General features: G+C 47.7%; 2 protein-coding genes across 2 annotated transcripts; one reads left to right on the top strand and one right to left on the bottom strand.

Moving 5' to 3' along the window:
* The first annotated feature begins 13,296 nt into the window (after positions 1-13,296).
* On the top strand, positions 13,297-20,110 carry chrm5a (cholinergic receptor, muscarinic 5a). Its single transcript, XM_040198916.2, has 2 exons — positions 13,297-13,928; positions 17,439-20,110. The coding sequence occupies exon 2, from the start codon at positions 17,504-17,506 to the stop codon at positions 19,082-19,084; it is 1,581 nt and encodes a 526-aa protein (XP_040054850.2). The 5' UTR covers positions 13,297-13,928; positions 17,439-17,503; the 3' UTR covers positions 19,085-20,110.
* On the bottom strand, positions 19,660-22,177 carry LOC120832573 (fibrinogen-like protein 1-like protein). Its single transcript, XM_040198967.2, has 3 exons — positions 21,844-22,177; positions 21,571-21,731; positions 19,660-20,911 (listed from the first exon to the last, which is right to left on the bottom strand). Exons 2-3 carry the CDS (start codon positions 21,716-21,718, stop codon positions 20,217-20,219), a joined length of 843 nt encoding a protein of 280 aa, XP_040054901.2. The 5' UTR covers positions 21,719-21,731; positions 21,844-22,177; the 3' UTR covers positions 19,660-20,216.
* Between the last annotated feature and the right edge of the window lie 66 nt (positions 22,178-22,243).

Below are 22,243 nucleotides of genomic sequence, written 5' to 3'. Positions count from 1 at the left end.
TAGTTGCGTTTGCGCCATTCGTTGGGATTTTATATTCATAATCCACCCATTTCACATGAGCATCATAACACAAGTTATTTCAAGTCCTAAAGCTCGGAGACATTCAGTCATATCAGTCTCAGAATCCGCAAGATGCAACAGCTGCCTCCGCGGCTAATCCAGTTATTTTCAAAATAAGACACCTCCTGTGTTCAAACAGCTCTCGGCTTTACTTCTAAGTTAATTTGGACTCCCCAAACCTCAAAGCTATATCATAGCCGCGACCATCCCGCAGCTTTTAATTACCCCGGGGTAAGTGGATGTGCACTTCTGGTTTGGCGAGAGAGGCGGGACGGGGCCCCCAGCGGGCTTCACGATGGAAGTTTTGGCCCCATTACCCGCGATGCCACCTGTCAGCTCGCATCACGTCACCACACCTCAGGCACCACGCGGCGCTGCAGCCCCGCCGCTGAGTGCAGCTCCGCCTGCGACAGCTGCAGCGTGCTGAGCGGCTCGAATGCTTCCAGGACACAACTGCAGGAATGGCATGTTTAAGATGAAAGATGATTGGCAACATTTCTCTAAAAACGAATAACTGGATTGAAAAGTACGTAAGTAGGCAGGAAAAATGTATTCTCGGTGCTGAAAGATTTATACCAGAGGAAAATCAATTCAAATTTTGATTTATTTTATTCTAGGCTCTGACAAGCTCTTGCATTATTTAGCATATTATGTTTCCAATTTATAATAATTCTCAATATTTTGACATAATGAAGGCTAAGGGAAGCCTCGCTCAACATGAAATAGTAATAATTAAACCATGTGATATCTGGAGACATTTAATACCTAATTGGGGTTTGTTGTCTCAGGTGGCAGCGATGAGGACAGGCCTGTCCCTTTGCTCTCCGGTGGCTCGCTGGGGGGATTCATTTCACCTTCGTCAGGTTACGGCAAATATTAGAAATATGATTCATCATTTGAAGTATCATATCGATATCTGATTCTGTTTCCATTAAACACAACCTTATATTCATGGAATATAAGCTGTTTCCGTGTAACATACTCTGCAAAGGAACAACACAGTGGTTTCTCATGAGGTTTTCTCTAGTTTGCTCGCTCATTGTTCATCATTCTTCTGACCACAACTACCTTTAAACTCGGCTTTAATTTTGATCTCAACTACAAACCTTCAACTTTTTGAAAGCATTTTGCACACAACCCGCATTACGAAATGTGCTCATGGAAATAGAAACAGCAGAAACCCGTCTCTGTAGTAACTGCTGGATCAGGTGTCCCCATGAGACGGGACGCGTGGACGGGCCTGTAACCTGGGACGAGGAACGGAGAGAGACGGGTTCCTCACACGTAAACACCAGGGCCCAAATCTCCAACACACAGCTGTTATCAAACCGGACACATGAATGAATGACACAACCCGAGGGGACATTTTACCCGTCATTCCACCGCTGTCGTCTCCAGGTGGAAGACGAGGACAGCTTCCATAATTCAGATGGCCGTTTTTTAACTGTGAAACACAGGCCGGAGTCGTCGGAGAAGATGCTGAGCAGATACCCACTAAATAGGAAAGTACGTCATTTGCAAAGCATTTTGAATTGCTGTTCATCAGTACGTGTGTGTGTGTGTGTGTGTCTGCGTGTGTGAGCAAACTGACATAAAACACACACTGCAGCACTGGCAGCCCTCGTTGGCAGATGTGTTCTTCCCTGAAGGACCCTCGACATCAATACAGTCCATGTGTGTGTGCGCTGTCATATCATTATAGTGACATTTTATTTCATAGTTTATTACATCTTTCCCTCCGAACGCTGACATCTGTCAGTCACACCACTTGTAGTATGTTATTGAACTAGATCCATCAGTCACGGATCCTTATTGGGATGCTAGAGGTCTGACGCCGTCTTTCTCACTCCCAAGTTCCATATTTATGTTTTACACGACAAATACCTGCATATCATCTCCTGGATTAATGACCTCGTCCTTCGATTTCTGCAGAAAAACAGGTCTCATGTTCTCGTCGGTGGAAGGAGGGGGGGGGTCACGGGGGGGGGGGGGATCCGTTACACGTCCAAGGTCAGGACGTGACCGCGGCTGCTGACTGACGGAATGCTGCTGATGGCCGCAGTGCGGACGCACAGCGATGTGAAGGTGTGAGCCGTGCTGAAGAGGCGGCTCGTGTTCTGTTGCGCTGATGGGGCGAGACGAGTGCACGTCCAGCTGTGACGCGGGGACGCCAGACTGGAGGGGGACGGATGAGCAGTAAGAGCAGCGTGCAAATGGGACTCTCCAAGCTCGTACATTGTGATTGGGAATTAGAAATATTCATTACAGAAGCTCATCAACCTGAAGAATCTGTATCGCACACGTCGTCATTTTGGGAAATGTCCACCTGTGTCTTTCTATTGAAAGTGACTGACGAGGTAATCAGTATTTTATGTCTGTCCATTACTTTTAAAGAGGAAATTGTAGGCGGGGTTATATAGTTGGAGGTTTTTAAGAAATTTAAAAGTATTCCCAGAATGCCAACAATCCCTTTGACCCAAACACAGTGATCCTAATCACGTTTGACTTTTCTGCAGGCAATAAACCCTTCGATGGGATCCGAAGATATGTGGGCTTAATCCTGCAGACGAGCACGGAGAGGGTGAGAGCATCCCAGAGAGGATCAGACAGTGTGTGAGGCGAGGAGAGAGATGCACGACTCAACCGTATCGCCGCCTCACCTTCAACCTCGCTTCACCCGATGACGCCAACACCGTTTTCTGATTAACACAATATTGCACCATGAGACAAAGAGAAACACGGATGCCACACGTGGACCATCGAGGGGTACCAACGCGGTCGCTGATCACGCTATTCAACCACCAGGTGGTCCTGGCCGCTTCATGCAGGTGAAGATAATTACAAAATGCTGATTTGATCACACGATCGAGTGCCTCACAAGTACTGAAGAGCGATAAAAATAAATAAAAAGAACTTGAGAGATGATTTGCGGCAGCACTTGAGCCGTGAGCAGAAACACATAACCGATGATGACAATGAAAAGAGTAATTGAATAATTTAATCTCACTTGCTCCTCCTGTATGAATAATGCATGCTATTATCCCCGCAGCGTCTAAACGGGGCTGACACTGATGCTGACTAATGCAAGTCGAGGAAGGACACGGAGGTAAGTCTCTCAGAAGCTTTCCAGGACCCCCCCCCCCCCCCCTCCTCCTTCTCCATTCTTCTGAGCAGCTTTGGTCTTCCACTCCATGGTCCATTTACTCCTCCTGGGATGTCGGCCAGAGTCCGCTTGCGTCCCTCGGAGGAGCGCTGGGGGGGGGGGGGGGGGGGCGAGTAGGGAAACGGGTCCCTGGGTGACCTTCCGTCGTCGGCTGCCGCCGCTTAGGTCGCCCGAACAGCACGAGTCACCCGAACAGCACGAGTCACCCGAACAGCACGAGTCACCTGAACAGCACGAGTCACGCTCTGAGGGAGCTAAATGCTCAACATCGGCTCACCGTGCTGGTGTTCGGCCGGTGTGCCTCAAGGCCGCGTGTTAGCGCGCCAACGTGTGCCCGGTTGTCAGTGAACACAGTTCTACGGCTGTGAGGAGGAGGCCGTTGGTTTGCTTCTTCGCAGTGGTTTGGTGCAAACAAAGCACTGGTGGATTGAAATGGAACCCCGTCGTGAGTCTAATTCATTTATTGGTGTGGGGGGGGCGGATGCAGCGGGAGCAGCAGCTGTTGATGCTCAAAACGGTATCTGAACTCAACCGCTCGCCGTGGCCACGATTCAAAACACAAAGCACCGATGTTGCTCCTTTAGTGCTCTTGAACCTGTTTTTTTTTTTCAATTATTTGTTTTTTGTGTTAGAGGACTTCCTTTCGCTTTACCACCTCAGGCACAGCAGGCGAGTGATGTCTGAAGAGGGGCCGCTCCATCTTTATATCTCTGAGCGGCCCTGAGGTTCATAATGTGGCGAGCGATTCGATAATTTTTGCTCTCGACGGCACCGAAAAGGGAAAACAGATACGGGAATGTCATCTGATCCTCCGCGGAAGCCTCAAGTGCGTTCCACAGGTCATTTCCGCGTGACACCCGCTTATAAAAGCAATTTACTGATGTTTTTCACTCAGCTTTATTATTACATTTTGTGCCCCAGGACGTGGCTGTTAGCTTAGACAGCTTTAGGTTATTGTGCACATAAAAACAAGGCAGGCCGTTGTCACCAGAGTCCAAATCCCGTATTAAAGTTTTGTTGTTATCTGAAATGGGTTTTGTGGTTCCGTCGTTATCTCGCGCTGAAATAAATGCAACGTTAACTTATTGATTTAAGGTACAACTGCGGCTGCATTATCCCCATTGACCATATTTTACTTCTGTTATTTCTGACAGCAGAGGAAACATTGGAATTGTAATATAATAGCGACAGTAAATCTGCAATCGATTTTTTCTTTTTTTTTATGTGACTGGGAATAGTTGATAAATATGCGTTTGCGGCAGTTTGCTTAAACCACTTCTTAAGAAGTCTGGAACAAAGCTTTGCACACATCTTCACACCTTCAGAAGAAAGCCAGAGCAGCTACCTCGGACTTTCTTCTCACATCGCTCCCACCCAGGAGCTCAGAGCAACTTCGACCAATTAGCACACGGCACCACGGGGAGTGAATCTCATCAATAAACCAGGGCACATTATTTAGGATGGAAATGAAAGATTCATGCTCGGTTGAGACTCCTACAAAAGACAAGCGGAGCTCTTTGAACCATCACAGAGGACTTTACGAATTACCCCGGGTCCCTCCTCAAACTTGTGAAGGGATGTCACTCGACATTTACGGCATTGGCCCGGCTGTACGAGGCCACGCTTCCCACAGCCGGGGCGTCGCCACTTCTCAGCAGTCGGGGGGGGGCATCTGTGTTTATTTTCCATTAAGAGTGGCTCTCTCATCTCCCTCCTCATCAAGGACACGCTTTAAGGTATGCGCGTCAATTCATTATTTAAGGGTGTCAAAGTGGGCAGACATCACGGAGGAAAATCAAGGAAAGTCGTACACTGCACTGGCATCTCGTGCCCACGGCGACGTCAGGCGGCGGCAAGACAGCGTGGGCTCGTCGGCGGGGAACTCGTGTGATTCAATGCCCGATTCCTGGAGCAGCGTATGCGTGTGAGGGCCAAGTCGTTCGGCCGCTCGATGGTCGGAATGCTGAATTGTGTGTGTGTGTGTGTGTGTGTAGCACGCGGGGGCCGCGTGGCGGGAACTGGCTACGCGCCCAAAATAAACACCTTGGAGTTGCTTAAGCGGCCCGCGGGCGTCGGCCCGCTGAGGACTCCTGACAGACATCTCAACCAATTAGCATTCGGCACCTCGCCCCCGCGGCTTTGAACGGACTATTTTAATGCCGAGAACAAACAGACGATCGGCGACTATCGCGCGCGCTACACCTGGCGAGCCGCTCAAACACGCCGCCGCCGCGGAGATTCTCACTGAAACGGCCGTCGTCAGCGGTGCCATGACGGAGGAGAATGGCGGTGACGGTGGATTCAGGAGAGTCTGTCGGTGTTTCTGAGCGTCAGCTCGAAGGTCGAGGGGCTTTGAAGGGGCTTAACGCGACAGCGTCCCGTGATCTGGAGGGGTGTGAAAGGCTTCGACAACTCGTCGTGGCGACGGCGTGTCTCGCGTGACATTTAGACAGAGTGCGTCACGGGTTCTTTTATTTGTCGAGGCCTTCTGAGGAGCGTGATGGTTTTTGCCATTTTGTGTTTGTTGAAGACACTTTTGAATTGTTTTAAACACAAAGACTGAAACTGAATTTGATGATTTCAAACTTTTTCTGCAGGTGTCTTTTGAATGACGTTCAAGTGTGAAGTGTGACCTGAGACGATAACAGAACCGTCGCTTGTGGATCCCTGTGAGGAATAACCTGTCCGAGAAGTCTTATCTCGTTAACATATTCAGCAATGTGCAATTTGTCGACAGGTTGATAAGACACGCAAACCCACCGGTGCAGCCGGAGGGACAGAATGTGACCGGAAGCTCTTCAGATATCTGCGTCGTGATGAGGGCAGGAGGAAGAAGGACGTTAATCTTTCTTATTCTATTCTAATAAAGGTCCATTAGATATAGGGAGAGAGAAAATGAACAAAATACACTAAAGAGAGGACATTGTGGAAAAAAAGAAGCTTTTGAGCTTTTGTTTAAAATGTTTAATTCCAACTGGATTCATTTGCGATTTACACAATAATGCTGGGGTTAATTGAGGTGTCTGTTTAAAGAGCTTTGGGAAAATTATCTTATTTAAAGAAAAAAAAAGGAAAAAAAAGTACAACCACATTTAAAAAGACTGATAAAAGCAACAGGTGGAGAGCAGCATGAATAACAGACGTGTGAAGTGTATTAATTTGATTCTGCAAATGTCATTTCCCTCCCTGCTGGGCTGCGCTGTTGTTAAACTCCAGAAGAAATCAACGTTTGTCCACGGAAAGTGACAAAAAACTGACTAAATTAAGAGAAAATTCACAACACAGGCGGTGCTGGAAGTTGACTGCTGCCTAATGTGTTGCAACCTTTAAACATCTCCACTCAGCCTGCAGGGACGTCTTCTTAAACCTCCATCCTCATCGGGAGCGACGGAGGAACCGCCTTTGAAGCTGCTTTTTTGGCCCAACGCATGTCCAACTCCTTTGTCCCTCTGGCGCCATTAGAAAGGCCCGACCGCGTTGGCCTCTCGGCCCAGCGAGGGGCTAAGCTGCTGTGATTTGTGGCTTCAGAGCAGCGAGCAGAGGCGGTCCCGCCATGTGGCCGTCGGGGGGGCCCGATAATGAGGGCAGGTTGCCTCATTAAAAGCCACGAGGTTGGCACACAACGGAGGGCCGACATCAAAAGCCCCCGCGCTGACTTTAGGTTTGCCGCCGCCCACATTCCTTTGACCGCAGCGCAAACGCCACGCGGAAACGCCGCCGCCGCCGCCGCTGCACTCGCATTCTGTGACCGTTAAAAAGGCAGCTGTGTGCTTCCTTCTGGGAGTAATGAGTAACTAAGAATTAAAATGAGGAAACTAAATGGTTTCTGGTTGGGGACGCAGGTCCGTGAACCCGAGATACCGTCGAATGAACCAATTCGTACCCTTCAGGTCCTTTCGAGTGATTAATAAAGTAAAGTGAAATAATTGCCTTTTGAAGGCGTGCTGCGATTTGGGAGTCAGGAAGCTGCCGTGTTCTTCTTTTGCACAATAACATCATTTACACCTGGGGTTCCGTTCCATACTGTTCCGCCATCGACTGAGTCATTGAAGAAATACTGCTGTACTCCTTCAGAAGGCATTTGGCCACTGAGCTGTATGGAGTCACAGGGGGGGAGGAGCGTGGAGGGGGAGGTGGGGGGGTGATGATGGGGGACGATGATGGGGGTGATGGTGCGTGAGTGCGACAGGAAGCGGAGGAGATGAGCTCTGACAGCTCCGCTCCACCACTGCTGGACAGCAAATGTCAGCAGCCAGACGGCACGTGCACAGAGCGGCGGGGAGGGCGAGGAGGCGGGGCCTTCCTGGTCATGTGTCCGTCATCTTTTCCCCGGGCTTTTTGACTCAGGTGTAGGAGATTTAACGGGCTTCCGGGCACCGAGCGCTTTGAGGGCCCCCCCCCACCCCCTCCTGAGCGTGTCCGTCGGCGGGTGAGTGCTGCAGACACCTGGTGGTCCTGAGGCCACGCGGAGGCCGCTGGGGGGGGCACGAACGAAGAGAAGCAGATGCACTTTGCACTCGGGCATGAAACGCTTTCCGTGGACTGAGATACGGAGCGAGAGGGGGTGGGGGGGGGGGGAGGGCAGATAGACAGCGAACAGCGACAGAAAGAAGACAAGTTCAGTGAGTCACTAAAACGTGAAACACTGTCTGTCTGTTCTCGTGGAGATGAGTCACGGTGGATTAATGTCTTATTTTAAAAACGTTTTCCCCATCGTCATGTCGTTGCAGCATGAATGGCATGGTACACTTCGGAGATATGTTAATTCATTTGTGAATATTTCATCCAGACTTAGAGGGTATCTCTCGGAAGGTTGAGAGCAGCAAGCTTGAGCCCACAGTGAGAAGCCTCCTCCTCCTCTTCTTCCTTCTCCTCCTCCTCCCTTGCACCCGGTGATGCCAATACTCAGAACGAACATTGTCGAGTTAAAAATGCAATGGATAAATCATTTCCTTTTTCACAAAACAATAATGACAACAACGGCACGATGCCTCTGTGCCTCGTATCCTTTTGTCCCCGTTTGCTCGGCGGCTCTGTGCCGCGAGGAGCGGCTGCTCGTCAGCGTCCGAGTGACTCATTTAGTTAGTTTTTATTTGAGTGTCGTTTGTTTGCAGACTCGAATGAAGAAAAAGAGCAAACGAGAGCCAGCAGCAGCTTTTCCCCCTTATTGCTTGTCTTTGGATCTGGCACAATGAAATGGATTTTTTTTTTAAAAGGACATTCATCTACAATGACCCATGTGCTGCATTTTGCAGCGAAACTGTTCCTGAATACTGTAATGCCAATAAAGAGCTGAGCTGACCCACTGGTCTCATGTATAACAGACCCACTGGTGGAATCGATTGCCTCATCTGGCTCGAGTTACCAACCGTACGTGTACCCAAATTATTCCTACTGAACAATCAGGTAATGTTCCTCGTTTGATGAATACTAGATTTAGTGAACTACCTTCAGGCAAGTTAAAGAAACATTTAGTAAATAATTGTTTAGAATGTGATCATACCGTGGTTATCGCCATCTTACCTGCATTTTCTGTTTTAACTTTTTCCGTTAAGCCAAATTATCCGGCTTCCTATCGGACGAACACGACACCAGATCACACAAAGCGACTAGTGAGGCGTCGTGGAGTCTTCTCAAATAGGCCTGTGGGTCAGCCGGCGTTCTCACTGTTGGGAGGAAGAAAACTCTAAAGTGGGTCGTGCTGTTTTCGGTCGCAGTATCGACAGTAATGGTGTCATCCGAGCCGCGTGTGGGAATGGATGTTCAAATTAAAAAGTATCTGTGTGAAAGCCGCCCGTTCTGAGGGAAAAGTTATTTTCCTTTGATTAAGTAACAAGTCGCAAACGTCGCAGCGCTTTGAGGTGACGTTTCCTCTCAGAGCTGGAATGAGTTCTGTCTTTTGGAGAAATCATTTGTGTAATTGCAAACAAAAGCTGGACCACTTGTGTTTGCGTGGCCGGTGGTTCAGGAGGACGGAATTTAATCAGAGAGGCTCATTTCTTCCGAACAATTAAAGACGATATTCTGTTGATGCAATTTTGAGCAGAATGAGAAGTTGGTGAGCTCGAGTGTGAAATTGAGAGTTGGCTCAAACTTGATGGGACAATAAAAGGCTTTGTTAATTAAGGCAAATTGTGGTGTTGCAGCGGCCGAGTCACATGACTCGCGTAACAATGCCTCAATATGTGTAGAAAACAACAACAACATTAAACAGTATCCTCTTTCGGCTGAATGCCGTCACCATAATCAACTAAACCACGACACAATTGCAAAGCTTCCGCTCGCGGAGACGCGATGCAGCCTGAGCAGAAACTGTGGCTGGCGGCTTATAGATTTTTCCACTTTGAGGAATCGTGGATTCACCGGAAACATGCTGCACCTCAGGATACCGCGTGAGAGACGGGCCCCTCCTACGAGGACACGGTCTGCGGATGAAGCAGATTAGAACAATGTCCCGGGGATGGACAAAGGAAGTCCTCTCACCGGGGCAGCAGAGGGAACAAGCCGAGCCACTGGGACGAACTGTGGGTATGAATTAGTCAACAGGGTCCTGTTTTATACGTGTGTAAGTGAAGACTTCTTGTCGCTGCGACGTGAAGGATCTGGTTCACTGAAGGTCGGATGTGGCGCCTTCTCTCTCTGTAGGAGTTTTACGTCTGAGGAAGCGGCAGATGGAGGCATTCAACAGGTGGTCCCGAATTACAGTGATTAAAAAAGACACTGACAGTCGTGCAAAGGAAGAACAACGTGGGAGCGCGGCTGAGAGAGGGAGGGATCGGACACTTATTCATTATTTCCACTGTCTCTTTCTCCGTTGCTTTCTTCTCTGGCTGCATGGGGCAAGCTTTCTTCCAAAGGTGTTTCATTTTCCTTTCTTCTCCTTTCAGACGGTGGAAAATTTGGCTCCCGCTCACAAGATTCTCTGCCACGTTGGCCGAGCTCATTTGAAGCCTCGGCACTCTTTTTTTTTTTTTTTTTTTTGGTGGCCGACAGATAATAAAGACAGATGGTGACTGGACGACCTGATAGGGACTGGAGGGTGTCTGGACATGTTGTACGCAGTGTCCAGAAGGGGATTTGTGTCGACACGACCACGTATGAGTATCACACATCTGCAAAGACGATGCCGCCAAATGGGAAGTAAACTCTGAGCTGAGCTTACTTGTTTTTCTGCAAACATGCAAGCGTGCGTGTGTTCCCCTAAAGCACGTGCTTTCCCTCTTTTCTTTTTATTCATCCCACCAAATGATACATCAGAGAAATTCATATTAATATTTACTGCATAAATGATGACGATCAGACTAAATAACACTTTAGTGACCTGAAGCTTTACCACAATGGCAGACAAAGACAGAGCTTATGTCTTAGTCTTGTTTTTTTTTGTCCGTTTCCACCCTTATTTTGAAAGTTAATGTGTCAGGTCTACTTCCTGGCCTCTGTCTTAACCCACCTGCTTTTTTTTCCAAAGCACACCAAAGTGCCGTCGGTCAATTAGTTCCTCGTGCATTTCGAGTGTGTTTTCCCGTGTCAGGTCAGGCCTCAGCAGCTCGTCTCTGTGGCTCAGTCTTGTGCTTCCTTTCACTTCTAGTTATTGCAACAATAGCAGCTCAATCAAAACTGCCTTTACCACCCAATCTCCTCTGTCCTTGCGACATTAAAGTTGCATTATGGAGAGGGAGGCTGAAGGCTGTCTGCTGCATGGGTGAACAAAAGAGGTGTCTCGCTCCTTTGCAGCGACGTGGATGCTGCTTCTTGACTCTAATGTTGGTGAACACTTAATGCCGTCGTGACTCAAACGCAAAGCTTTGATCAAAATGAGGTGATTTGCTCAAAAGCGCCACGATCATCAGAAGGTGTGAAACAAGGTTATTTGTGCAGCAAATAGCTGGAAACAGGAGGCCGTCGTGTGCATCCAGGTTGTTTATACCCGGAGATAAAAGCGAGCGCCGCGGGGGACTAATGAATGAACTGAAAATACGACGTATCGGCAAATCATTATGTCGAAAGGACCTTTCGCTCGGGGAACATGGAGGCAAGCCTGCAGATGAAGATTTGTTGCACATCAAAGCCTTGATGAGAGAAGGACATCAGAAGAGTAATTTCTTTCGGCCATTGTGCAGAGACACGTATGCCGAGGAGCGAATAGATTAAAGGGGCATCCAAAGTGACATATTGATTGTTTCTGGTTTTTCTGCCGGATCTTTGTAGTTAAAAAAAGCTACTCTCTAATTTGGCAAATCAAGGAAAGTATAAGGGCAATATAAAATGAAATGAAGTTGCATTTCAGGGACACAACGCACCTTCACGGCAAGTAAAAACACTTATTTCTTTTGACATGTGGCTGCACAATTGGGTTATGAGATGAACCAGCGGCCGTGGACGGTGCACAGATGGAATCCATCTCTGCCTGTGTTCAAGTCCTTCGCCATCTTTTCTCTCTCAGAGGAGTGAAGCGAGCAGACAAGTGACCTGTGGGAGAAACAAGCCATGCGTTACGGAGGCAGATGTGCAGAGAGGATGATCTCCAGAAGTAAAAATCCCTTACAGGTTTCTTGTGTTGGAAAACACTCATTTGTTATCAGAGGGGCTGCTTTGTTTCACTTATCAGTTTTTAATGAGAAAGTTAAGAATTATTTCAATCAACAGGGCAGATCCTCCCTGTATATCCAATATGAATAAGCTCGTGAGGCTATAACGTGTTGGTTGTCCGCACCTGCTCTTTTTGTGCTCTGAGTGTTGACGTGGGGCTTAAAACACACGACTATGCAGTAAACTTTGAGTCGGTCAGCGATTTGACGGTAATGGTGAGCCAGGTGTCTGTCCTTTGGCCGGATGCCTGGAAATGGCTTCAGATTGGACTGTCAGCCAGGATGGAGCGGTCGGGTGGAGACACGCGGTGCTCCGTGGAGGGATTTTCATGAAAGGCATCCATCATGCCATTGGTGCGTCGCTCTGACCTGGTCGCAAAATCATTTCAGGGTGGGAGCTGCCCAATGTTAAGTGTCAGGAGCGTCATCTATCTATCGTCTGCTCACTGACTGTCTGTATTTATTGATATATTATTATTTTTCTAGATCGTTTAATAGTAAATACATTTGATTTAAATTAATTGGGCCGAGCGTTCTCAACCTTTTTGGTGCATCTCACATTAACAAAAAACAAAATTAGAGAGAAATCAATCATATGTTTTCTTATGTTCTGGCATCCCGTCTGGACTGTGTTGGGAAACACGTTATTAGACTATACAATATATTTGCTTTACTGTAAATCCCGATAAATTAAGAAATTAAGAAAACTGGATCATTCTTTACCAATATTGGAAATTGGATCAAGAGCCAATTTCATCTCCGACCTCATGAAAACGAGCCAGTGACATAAATGAAGCGAGGGAAAATATGCTCAGTGTATTATACAATTCACAAACTGGATTCATTAGTTTTTCATTTATTAATGTATCTCTCTGGGGATTTGATGGGACCTCATGGGACAGATCAGCAGCCATCATCTGGATTAAAACATACGAGGACTTTTTGTCAATCCAGGTCATCCGCTGAATGCCAATCGAATAAATCCACGATCGGCACAATGCCTGCTGTATATACACGTGCGCGCACCAACACACACGTGCAAAGGTCCCATTAAAAAAAAAACATCTGTCACTTCAGTGGTCTGCTTATCTCACCCAGCCATGTCGCCCCCCCCCCGAGAGCACAAAGGCATCGGCGGTGTTTAATGTCCAGCAGATGAGTTTGTCGCTGCCCACGACGCTGATCACACACAGCCGTTTCCGTCCAACGCACACGCAACAGACATGCCGTTGGACGTAATTAATGCCTCATGTGATAAAACCAGACAAAAGCAAGTCATGGCCTCACTTCACTCTGACTTAACGCCACCCTCAGCCAGCTCCACACACACACACACACACACACACACACACACACACACACACACACATCGCACACCTCCCTACCGCCCCCACACCTTCCTAAACAGACCCATAGTGACTCGGCCACCTCCTCACCCCACCCCCTCTGTGGACTGAGCTGCATGCTCACTGTCCCGAAAACATGATGAGCCAGAGCAGATGCAGCGGCAGCAGTGGCAGCAGCAGAGCGGCAGCGGCAGCAGCAGAGCGGCAGCGGCGGCAGCAGAGCGGCAGCACCTGGCTCAGGCGTCACGCAGCCTCTCAGTGACATTCTGCTTCGACTTGGCTGAGAGAGGCAGCTCATCCAGCTCAGCTCCCGCTGGGAGGAAAAGTTCTCCCATGTCCTCTCTCTTCGGCTGCCGAGCCGATTGTCATAATTAGCGAATGACTGAGGGAGGATGCTCTGCAACTTGAGGACACTTTTCTCATCTGGTCGCGGCGCGGCAGCGTCAGATGGCCGAGGGGGAACGTGATGCCGTTACTGTGTGCCTCCTGGTCTCCACCCTCATCCCGCTCTTCGTCCGTTTTTTTTCCTCCTCTGCCTCCGTGCGCAGACTTTTGCCTCGGACCATTCTGGCACGCGAGGGTCGAGCGGGCAGGAATTTCCCATCCACCTCCAATGCTCTCTCCAGCTGTGTGGTGAACCTGCTGCTCAGCGCCACACTTGACCCGAAGGCTTCCCGGGCAAAACAAAGGAATTAACCATGAACTTCACTCTCACCAGGAGACACAGTGTGCCAATGGACAGGGAGCTGTGAGATCTGTGGAAAGTTAACTGTGAGTACGTCCGTCTCTTATTACCTCTTATTTTCCATCAGTGACTCATTTCACATCCGCCAGAGAATTGTGATTGATTGAATATGCACTTTTGATGAATGCACAAATGCATGACCTGGATTTAAGGAGATGCAGCATCATCATGTGTGCACCAGTGCATGTCTGAGAGGTCTCCGCATGTATTTTTAATGTGGGCTTTTACCGTAATGAAAGCAACACAGGATGTGCTGCCTAACAGATTTGTGTGCTTCTCTTCTTCTGGAAGACGTTGTTGTATGCAGAGATTAGATCAGATTGCACAAGTATTTATTTAGTTACATTCCTGATGCATTTGAAAGGCTATACTAGTTATTTTTGAATTCATCAAGGGAATGTGTGCTTCCAAATGCTGGTCGGTAGGTCTGTAGAAAAATCCTCATTTCAACTGCGTAGAGCTAAAATTCCCCCCTAAAAAATTGAACTGCCTTTTGTATTTCTTTCCACCCCCCAAAAATGAGATCAACCAACGTTTCCTGGTTCTCACCGCCTTTGCCCTACTTCTCCTCGGTTTGGTGGAAATGAAAAAAGCACGAAGTGAAGCGTGATTTTAACGACCACACATGCCTCACAAATGTAAATGTAAAAAAACAAGAAGTTGTTACCGTAAAAGAAGTAATGGTTTGGTGATTAAATTGTGAAATTATCGATGGTGGTCTAGGATTTGTCCAGCAGAGAACAACTACAGCACCAGATAATTTGCTCTAATTTCACATATAAACGTATATTTAGTGTATATTAACAATGTAGTGAGTGTACCCTCAAGGGGCAACACTTCCATCATTTGAATGGAAATTAATATTTGAACAGTGTGGAGATTATTCAAACTATTACACTTGTTAGATGTGACATCAGCAGAAATTAGGTGCACTACGAGTTGGGAGAAATTATAGACACAGAGACACAACAGACAATCGTCTTTAGAAAGCTACTACAAGAACGCAAATTACTTTATAGCCTGATCATTAACCAAAATGATGGGGCGTTAATGAAATGTTCTTGTTTCTCATGAAAAATAACTCCCTGAAACGTTCTGCATTTGTTTTTCATTCCCTTAAGTACCTGCCAGAACCACTGGAGCGCCCATAAGCAGATCACAATATTCATCTAGTGATCAGCGGTTCTCTCCGGGGAAGAGATTTAGCCTGAATGATGATCCAAATCAAAAGAAGGGAAGACATTTTAACCTTGAACAAACAAAAGGCAGAACGCATTCCCCCTTTTGTTTGCCACAAACAATGGCCCACTGATAAATAATTCAGGTTGCATGTGTAGGTCCCGGGTCTCGCATTTAACATTTAGAATCCTCTTTCATTCTCCTCCTCCCGCACAACACACAGAATGATCCCAGCATTACTTGTATTCTCATCCTGAACGCCACATGTGCAGGAATCTCAAACACGGGTCAGCGAGCCGACGACGGCGGGATGTAACGAGCGAGCCAAATAGCTCCGGGGCTCATTTGCATTTCATACGTACTCGCCACGCGGACAGACTTTGACTTTCCTTTGCTCCCTCTGTCTCCTTCTTTGGTTCCTCTCATCTTCTTTCCCTTTCTTCCATAAACGCCGAACACACACACACACAATTGATTTTCTGTTTGCAGCGTGTAGATAGAAAAAGGTCACGTATGACTGGGAGGCCAAGTGGAGGCCGGCCTATGGCGAAACATGCCCTCAGCACGGAGGCACCGGACAGATTTTTGGACACTTAATCAGTGGATCAATGACCATTAGTTTGTGCTTTGCTCTCACAGTATTCTAAGTGAACGTCTAATACTCTTAGGATGTATCCATAATGAGAAGGTTTTCATAAAGAGGGAGGGGAAGACATGTATTTGGTATTGATTTATTCTCATGGGTATTACTTCTTTATTCTCGGACACTGCGTGACCCAGGTCCCGATACAGGCGCCATGCTACCAGATGTTATGCAGCACTGCGACGCTTTTATTAACAGACGTTTTGACCAGACAGCATGCAAAGCTCTCTCCCGCCTCGTGATACTGAACTGCATCCAAAACAAAGTTGGTAAAGAGGCCACAACAGAACACATTCTCTATTTATAGCGATGCAAAATCCGTGTTTACCCCACACTCTGAGCTCTGAGTGTACCATCAAGACGCTTCCTGCTCCGATTTAGAAGCTATTAGCAGGCTTGACCTGTTGAGGTCAGAAGGTTAAACAAGTCCATTCCAACGTGTATGAAGGTTATAACTAATTCATGATTCTTTGTGTCATCACAAGGTTCATTTAGTTTTGGTTCAGAATAGAAACACTAATAATAAAACCCACCACCCTCTTTTCATCCCGTCCTGTGCTGCACTGACTTTGGTCCCTACAGTTTAAAATGAGTCATAGAAGACTACAGAGAGCACAGAGTGCTGCGTGGATGACGTACTTTACCATCTCACTGGTTACCGCCACAGAAAGCCGATGGAATTCTCCTTCACTGGATTTTGGAACACTTCAGAAAGTCTCAAGTCACAAAATCCTCACAAATAAACAGCACTTTCAAGATTTTAAAAGTTGAAAGTTGAACAAAAGCGCATTACTCAGAAGGAGGCCGTCAATGCTGACTTGTTGCGAGGTCATTAGCTATTCAGCCCCTTCATAGTTGTGTGTTGTTGTGCGAGTGGTTTCTGTCAAGACAATCGATAAGAACGGTTCGTTCATCCCAGGAAGCAGCAGAGACGCATTCATTACATCTTCTTCACTATCAGTGTGATGATGTGGGGCTTTTGAGAGATGCAATATGAGAGGCGCCATTCTGCAACAAGAGGAGGACAACCCCAGTCCAGCGGGAGGACCCCCCACTCGGTGACAGGAATGTTATTTGTGTGGCCCCTCTGGCTGCTGCTGGCACGCCGGTTAACCATGGCGCCGTCAAACGAGTGAGGAAATTATTTTTCTCAATTACCGCGAGGTGATTCGCCTCAAGCGTTGCATTGTGGTCTGAATTGTGATGGCACTGGGGACTGCAGTTACCTGTGAGCGCTTCACATTCGTCTTTGTTATTTTAGACACGTTCAATGCTGATTAGTCCAAAGCTCATTATGAAGAGAACACACAATGTGATTTGATGTACTGAGTTGGACGTAATCTATGTTTGGCTTTGGATACAGAAAGACTGACATTTAGTTGTTTAAGCAATGTTGAAATGAAAATGTTTAAAGAGAAAAGACGAAGTATAGTGCAGGAAGAGGGAATGGCTTCGTTGCATTTTCCAGGAGATGCAACTGAAACGTCGTAGCAAAAACGATAGCAATGGAATATGTATGTTTTGTATATTTCTTCTTTTAAGGATGCATGACAAACACCGGTTTGACATTTATTTTTAAAGTGCAAAACATGAAGGTCTTACACTATTTTCAGTCTCCAGCATGAATATGTGACGCTCATTATGCTGATTTAATCTATTTAGTGGCAGCAAATAAACATTTAAGGAATAACATTTTGCTTCTTCTTCTCACCAGGAGACCGGAAATGCCAAATTGAAACACTCTTGTCATGATTGGATTTTAATTAACAAAAGGAGACCATGGAGGGAGACGGCGTCCTGAACTCCACTGTAAACACCACCGCCATGGATTTCCACCCGGTCAGCCACAACCTGTGGGAGGTGATCTCCATCGCGACTGTGTCGGCCGTGGTCAGCCTCATCACCGTCGTGGGGAACGTGCTGGTGATGCTCTCCTTCAAGGTCAACAGTCAGCTGAAGACAGTGAACAATTACTACCTGCTGAGTCTGGCAGCCGCCGACCTCATCATAGGTGTCTTCTCCATGAATCTCTACACCTCGTATATACTGATGGGCTACTGGGCCCTGGGGAACCTCGCTTGTGACCTGTGGCTGGCGCTGGACTACGTCGCCAGTAACGCCTCGGTCATGAACCTGTTGGTGATCAGTTTCGACAGATACTTTTCCATCACTAGGCCGCTGACCTACAGGGCCAAGCGGACCCCCAAGCGAGCCGGGATCATGATAGGTTTGGCCTGGATGGTGTCGCTTGTTCTGTGGGCCCCGCCTATTCTCTGCTGGCAATACTTTGTGGGGAAACGGACGGTCCCTGAGAGGCAATGCCAGATCCAGTTTTTCTCTGAGCCCGTGATAACCTTTGGGACAGCTATCGCCGCCTTTTATATTCCTGTATCGGTCATGACGATCCTATATTGTCGAATCTACAAGGAGACAGAGAAGAGAACCAAAGATCTGGCAGAGCTGCAGGGGATTAACTTCCCCACCGACGCCGGGGTCGCCCAGCCTCAGAAGCCCATCGTCAGGTCATGTTTTAGCTGTAAATTGAGGTCGACCTCACACGACAGGAATCAGGCCTCTTGGTCCTCCTCCAGCAGAAGCAATGCGGCCAAGTCGGCGGCCACCACCAACGACGAGTGGTCCAAAGCTGGTCAGCTGACCACCTTCAACAGCTACGCCTCGTCCGAGGACGAGGACAGGCCCGCGTCTCCGGGGAGCTTCCAGCCCTCCTTCAGGAACAAGGCTTGCGAGACCATCAAGGGTGGAGTGGGCAGCGAGAGCGAGCAGCTCAGCAGCTATGAGGAGGACAGCTTCTTCCAGACGCCACCCAAAAGCAGCTCCAAGAAGAGCGGCAAGTGCGTGTCCTACAAGTTCAAGCCTGCGGCCAAAGACGCTCCCGTGGAGCACCGCGGCAAGAACGGAGACACCAAAATGGCGTCGTCGGCGTTCTCCTCCGCCGAGTCCATGAGCGTCCCGTCCGCCTCCTCGACGTCTAAGCCCATAGACGCCACGCTGAAGAGCCAGATCACCAAGAGGAAGAGGATGGTGCTGATCAAGGAGAGGAAGGCGGCTCAGACTCTCAGCGCCATCCTGCTGGCGTTCATCCTAACGTGGACGCCTTACAACATCATGGTGCTTATTTCCACCTTCTGCTCGGACTGCATTCCCCTCTCCCTCTGGCACCTCGGCTACTGGCTGTGCTACGTCAATAGCACCGTCAACCCCATGTGCTACGCCCTTTGCAACAAGACCTTCCAAAAGACCTTTCGAATGCTCTTACTTTGCCAGTGGAAGAAGAAGAGGATTGAGGAGAAGCTGCACTGGTACGGACAAAACCCCGTCGTCAGCTCCAAACTGACATGAACTATTGTTATTTTTAAATACAGGATATTGCTGTAAATAAAATGTTAATCTTGGCTTCACGAACTATATCAAGGAGCTGGTTCAATTTGTAATTTAAATGGTTCATTAATCGATAGGTCTGCAGCAGTATATGTTGATTACTGCTCAAACATTGGAAATGGAAAAAACACATAAAATTGCCCCAACAAAGTCAAAACAAAACACATTTTAGGGATTCCGTGGGTATTGTGCCAGTGCTGAAGACGCACATTTTGGAATTGTGGTTTTATTTTAAAGGGCTAATACATGTCGTCCTGATGTCAGAAACTTGATGATAATCAAAGCCTTTTCACGTGTGCTATTGCAATTTAAGGATGAGCGAATATGCCTCCAACTTCCTTGTTTTCACGTCTCATCCGCTGCGTTTTCTGTCCTGCTTCATCTCAGTGAACAATATTGAGTAATAATTCCATAAATTAAAATACAAATATGACTCAACGCTTCTGATCCAGCGCACAAAATTAAATACTTATTTTACTCATACTTGCTAAATAATGTCAATGTTTACAACTATTGTGGAGGATTCAAAAGTACACTTTGTTTCTTACAAGTTTATTAGTTTTCCTCCTCCGGATATTTTCTTTTTCCATGAGCATTGAAATACAGTACAATACATTTGTTTTCTGTGAATATCTGTAGCTTAATCAATATGCCATCATATCTTCACTGTACTTCTGGCAAACTTGTAATGTTCTGTGACAAAGAAAATGCTGTTTGTGAAATGTTCTTCTGTGTCAGCATTGGATGGGAGCTATTTTACATCCTTCATAAGCTACAATGTCATGAAACACTTTTTTTGTAGTCGTGATAATAAAGAAATATGCACTTGCAACGTGGGGAATGGTGACCTGCTTGGCTTCATGGTGATCGATGCAGACAAATCTACAGCTAAAACCCGCCAGCATTTTTATACTGTGTTCAAAATCTGTGATCCACTTTCCTGTTCTCTGTATTTTGTGATCATTTCAATAAAACGTGGTGAATTTAATGTCCAGACAAATGGAGTGATGCAGCTCTCTGTTGGGTTCGCTGCAAAGAAGACTTTTCTCTTGGGCCCCCCAGTAGTTGCCAAACTGTCACAAACCCTGTGTCCTCACAGCTCATCCTTCTTGCAGGTTTCGCTTTGAATCAGTTTAACGGTGTCCGTGGGCCTCACCATCATCCACGCGTACTTGCACAGCCGCTCCTTGTTGCAGTCCTTCTGCCAGTAGATGACGTTCCTGCGGTTGAGGTTGGCGCCGGCGCAGGCGTCGTACCACCAACCTCCTCCCGGCACCCCCTGAAACTCCAGCTTAGCACAGTTTTGGAAGTAGTTGTCATTGTCTCGGTCTTTGGTGGTGAATCTCTGGTTGTCGTGCAGGTAGTTCTCTGTGTCCAGGGTGAGAGCGTCTACAGCCGTGCCCTGGAACAACCCCAGCCTCAGCCTGTAGGCCGACGATTCGTCCTCCACCAGGAACGGATCGTACTCCCCCGTCTTGGTGACGGCGTCTCGGTCCACCAGCTTCACTCCCAGCTTAAAGCGCCCGGGGCCGCTGGTGAGCTGATGGAGGTAATTGTTCCCCAGCCAGTGGTCGCCGGTTACGGCCCCGAAGCCGTCCTTGTACTCAGCCCAGGTGCGATCAAAGTTCACGCTGCTGTTGACGGTGATGTGCTGCACCACGGTCCAGCCTCCCTCCTGCATTGCGCAGTAGACCACGATGGGGGAGTCCCCGGGTTTGATCAGGTACACACCGTCCAGAGCCTGGCCCGAGGACCTCATCAGCATTTCATGGCAGTCTCTGGGCAGCACTGTCGGGTAAATAAACATATTAGGCCATAACTGTCTAGATCGGAGTGGAGACAGACTGTACACCAGTGCCATTTTTTGGTATTTTTGTGTTTCACCATGCTCACATGAAAACATATTTACAGGTATTTCTATTGAAGTTAATTCATTTCAAATAAATCACATTTTTATAATAATAAATTGACACTTTGTTGTCAAGAGCGAAATGAGTAAAAAAAGTCTTCTCAACCAACTCTTTGCAATAAAATAACCAAATGATTTGCTGCCACTCTGTGAACAGTTTAGCTCACAGCGCGCTGGTAAACAACAACAATCCGTCATTACGTTGATGGCATCTCAAAGTCTCCCAGGTTCAACCTTGACCAATGGCAGGACCGTTCCCTCCGCTGGTCTGACATGCTACGTGACTAAGATACGGGATGAGCCGTAACATGTGTCATTAATGAGTCACTGAGAAATTCTACAGGCTGGAATTTGACCCACAGGAGAATCCACACTGATATAATCTGAGATAAAGGCGATGCAAACTCTAAAAGCAATCGCTGGATTGTTTCACACCCTGAACCACCGTTGCCAGCTAGAGTTTCTAAAGATTCTGGACGGATAATAGGAACCAGAGAATTGAGATAAAACCAGCAAAGAGAAGAGGATTGGTACGCGCCTCTCATCCCGCGGTTCAGCACCACGTCGTGTGCATCCGGTGGAAGGAGGATCAGGTTCTCGGCTTGGAGACGCTCCCCGACGACTCCGGTCACACCGAGCAGCAGCAGCAGGGCCTCCGCCAGCAGCCAGCACATCCTCCGCTTCATCCTCCGCTGTCCTCTAGTCGTCACAAAACCACGGCCTTCAGTCAACGGCCCCGAACGCCCGAACCCAGCTGACTGTAATAATAAGCAGCGCGCTAAAAACATTACAGCACCGAGGAAAGTGTTACCTTGAGTGAATGCGGCGTGGAGACGTGTCGTCCTCTCCCACGCTCCCCCGACTGCGGTCGAATGCAAACAGTCTGCTGCTGACAGTTCACAGAATGGCAGGTCTGTTTTTTTTTTTTTACACAGCTGCCCTGTCACAGCTGGACTTCAGCCTCCGGTTCACATCTCGACGCGCAGACACCCACCAGTCACTTATCTGTGTCAAGTGAGATAAAGCCTCATGTGAACGGGGCTCGGTAAGCCCATATCTCTTGACGTTACCAAATCCCGTCAGGACTGAATGAGTCTGAAGTCCGGGTGACGCTGAGTCGGTTTGAATTAGATGCGTCGCTGCTGATCAGTAGCCGTGAATTCAAGTGAAGCCCATTGATGGGTTAAAAGTGCAGCACGTCCGGGTTAAAA

This window comes from Gasterosteus aculeatus, chromosome 15, assembly GCF_964276395.1.
Source record: "Gasterosteus aculeatus chromosome 15, fGasAcu3.hap1.1, whole genome shotgun sequence".
Taxonomy (NCBI): Eukaryota; Metazoa; Chordata; class Actinopteri; order Perciformes; family Gasterosteidae; genus Gasterosteus; species Gasterosteus aculeatus.
The sequence above is the reverse complement of the archived record's forward strand: the minus strand, read 5'-3'. Positions and strand labels throughout refer to the sequence as shown.

Coding starts and splice junctions, on each gene's coding strand:
- chrm5a (XM_040198916.2), top strand. CDS start 17,504: ATGGAGGGAGACGGCGTCCTGAACTCCACTGTAAACACCACCGCCATG.
- LOC120832573 (XM_040198967.2), bottom strand. CDS start 21,718: ATGAAGCGGAGGATGTGCTGGCTGCTGGCGGAGGCCCTGCTGCTGCTG. Junction 20,912..21,570: donor GCTGAACCGCGGGATGAGAG/GCGCGTACCAAT, acceptor TTTACCCGACAG/TGCTGCCCAGAGACTGCCAT.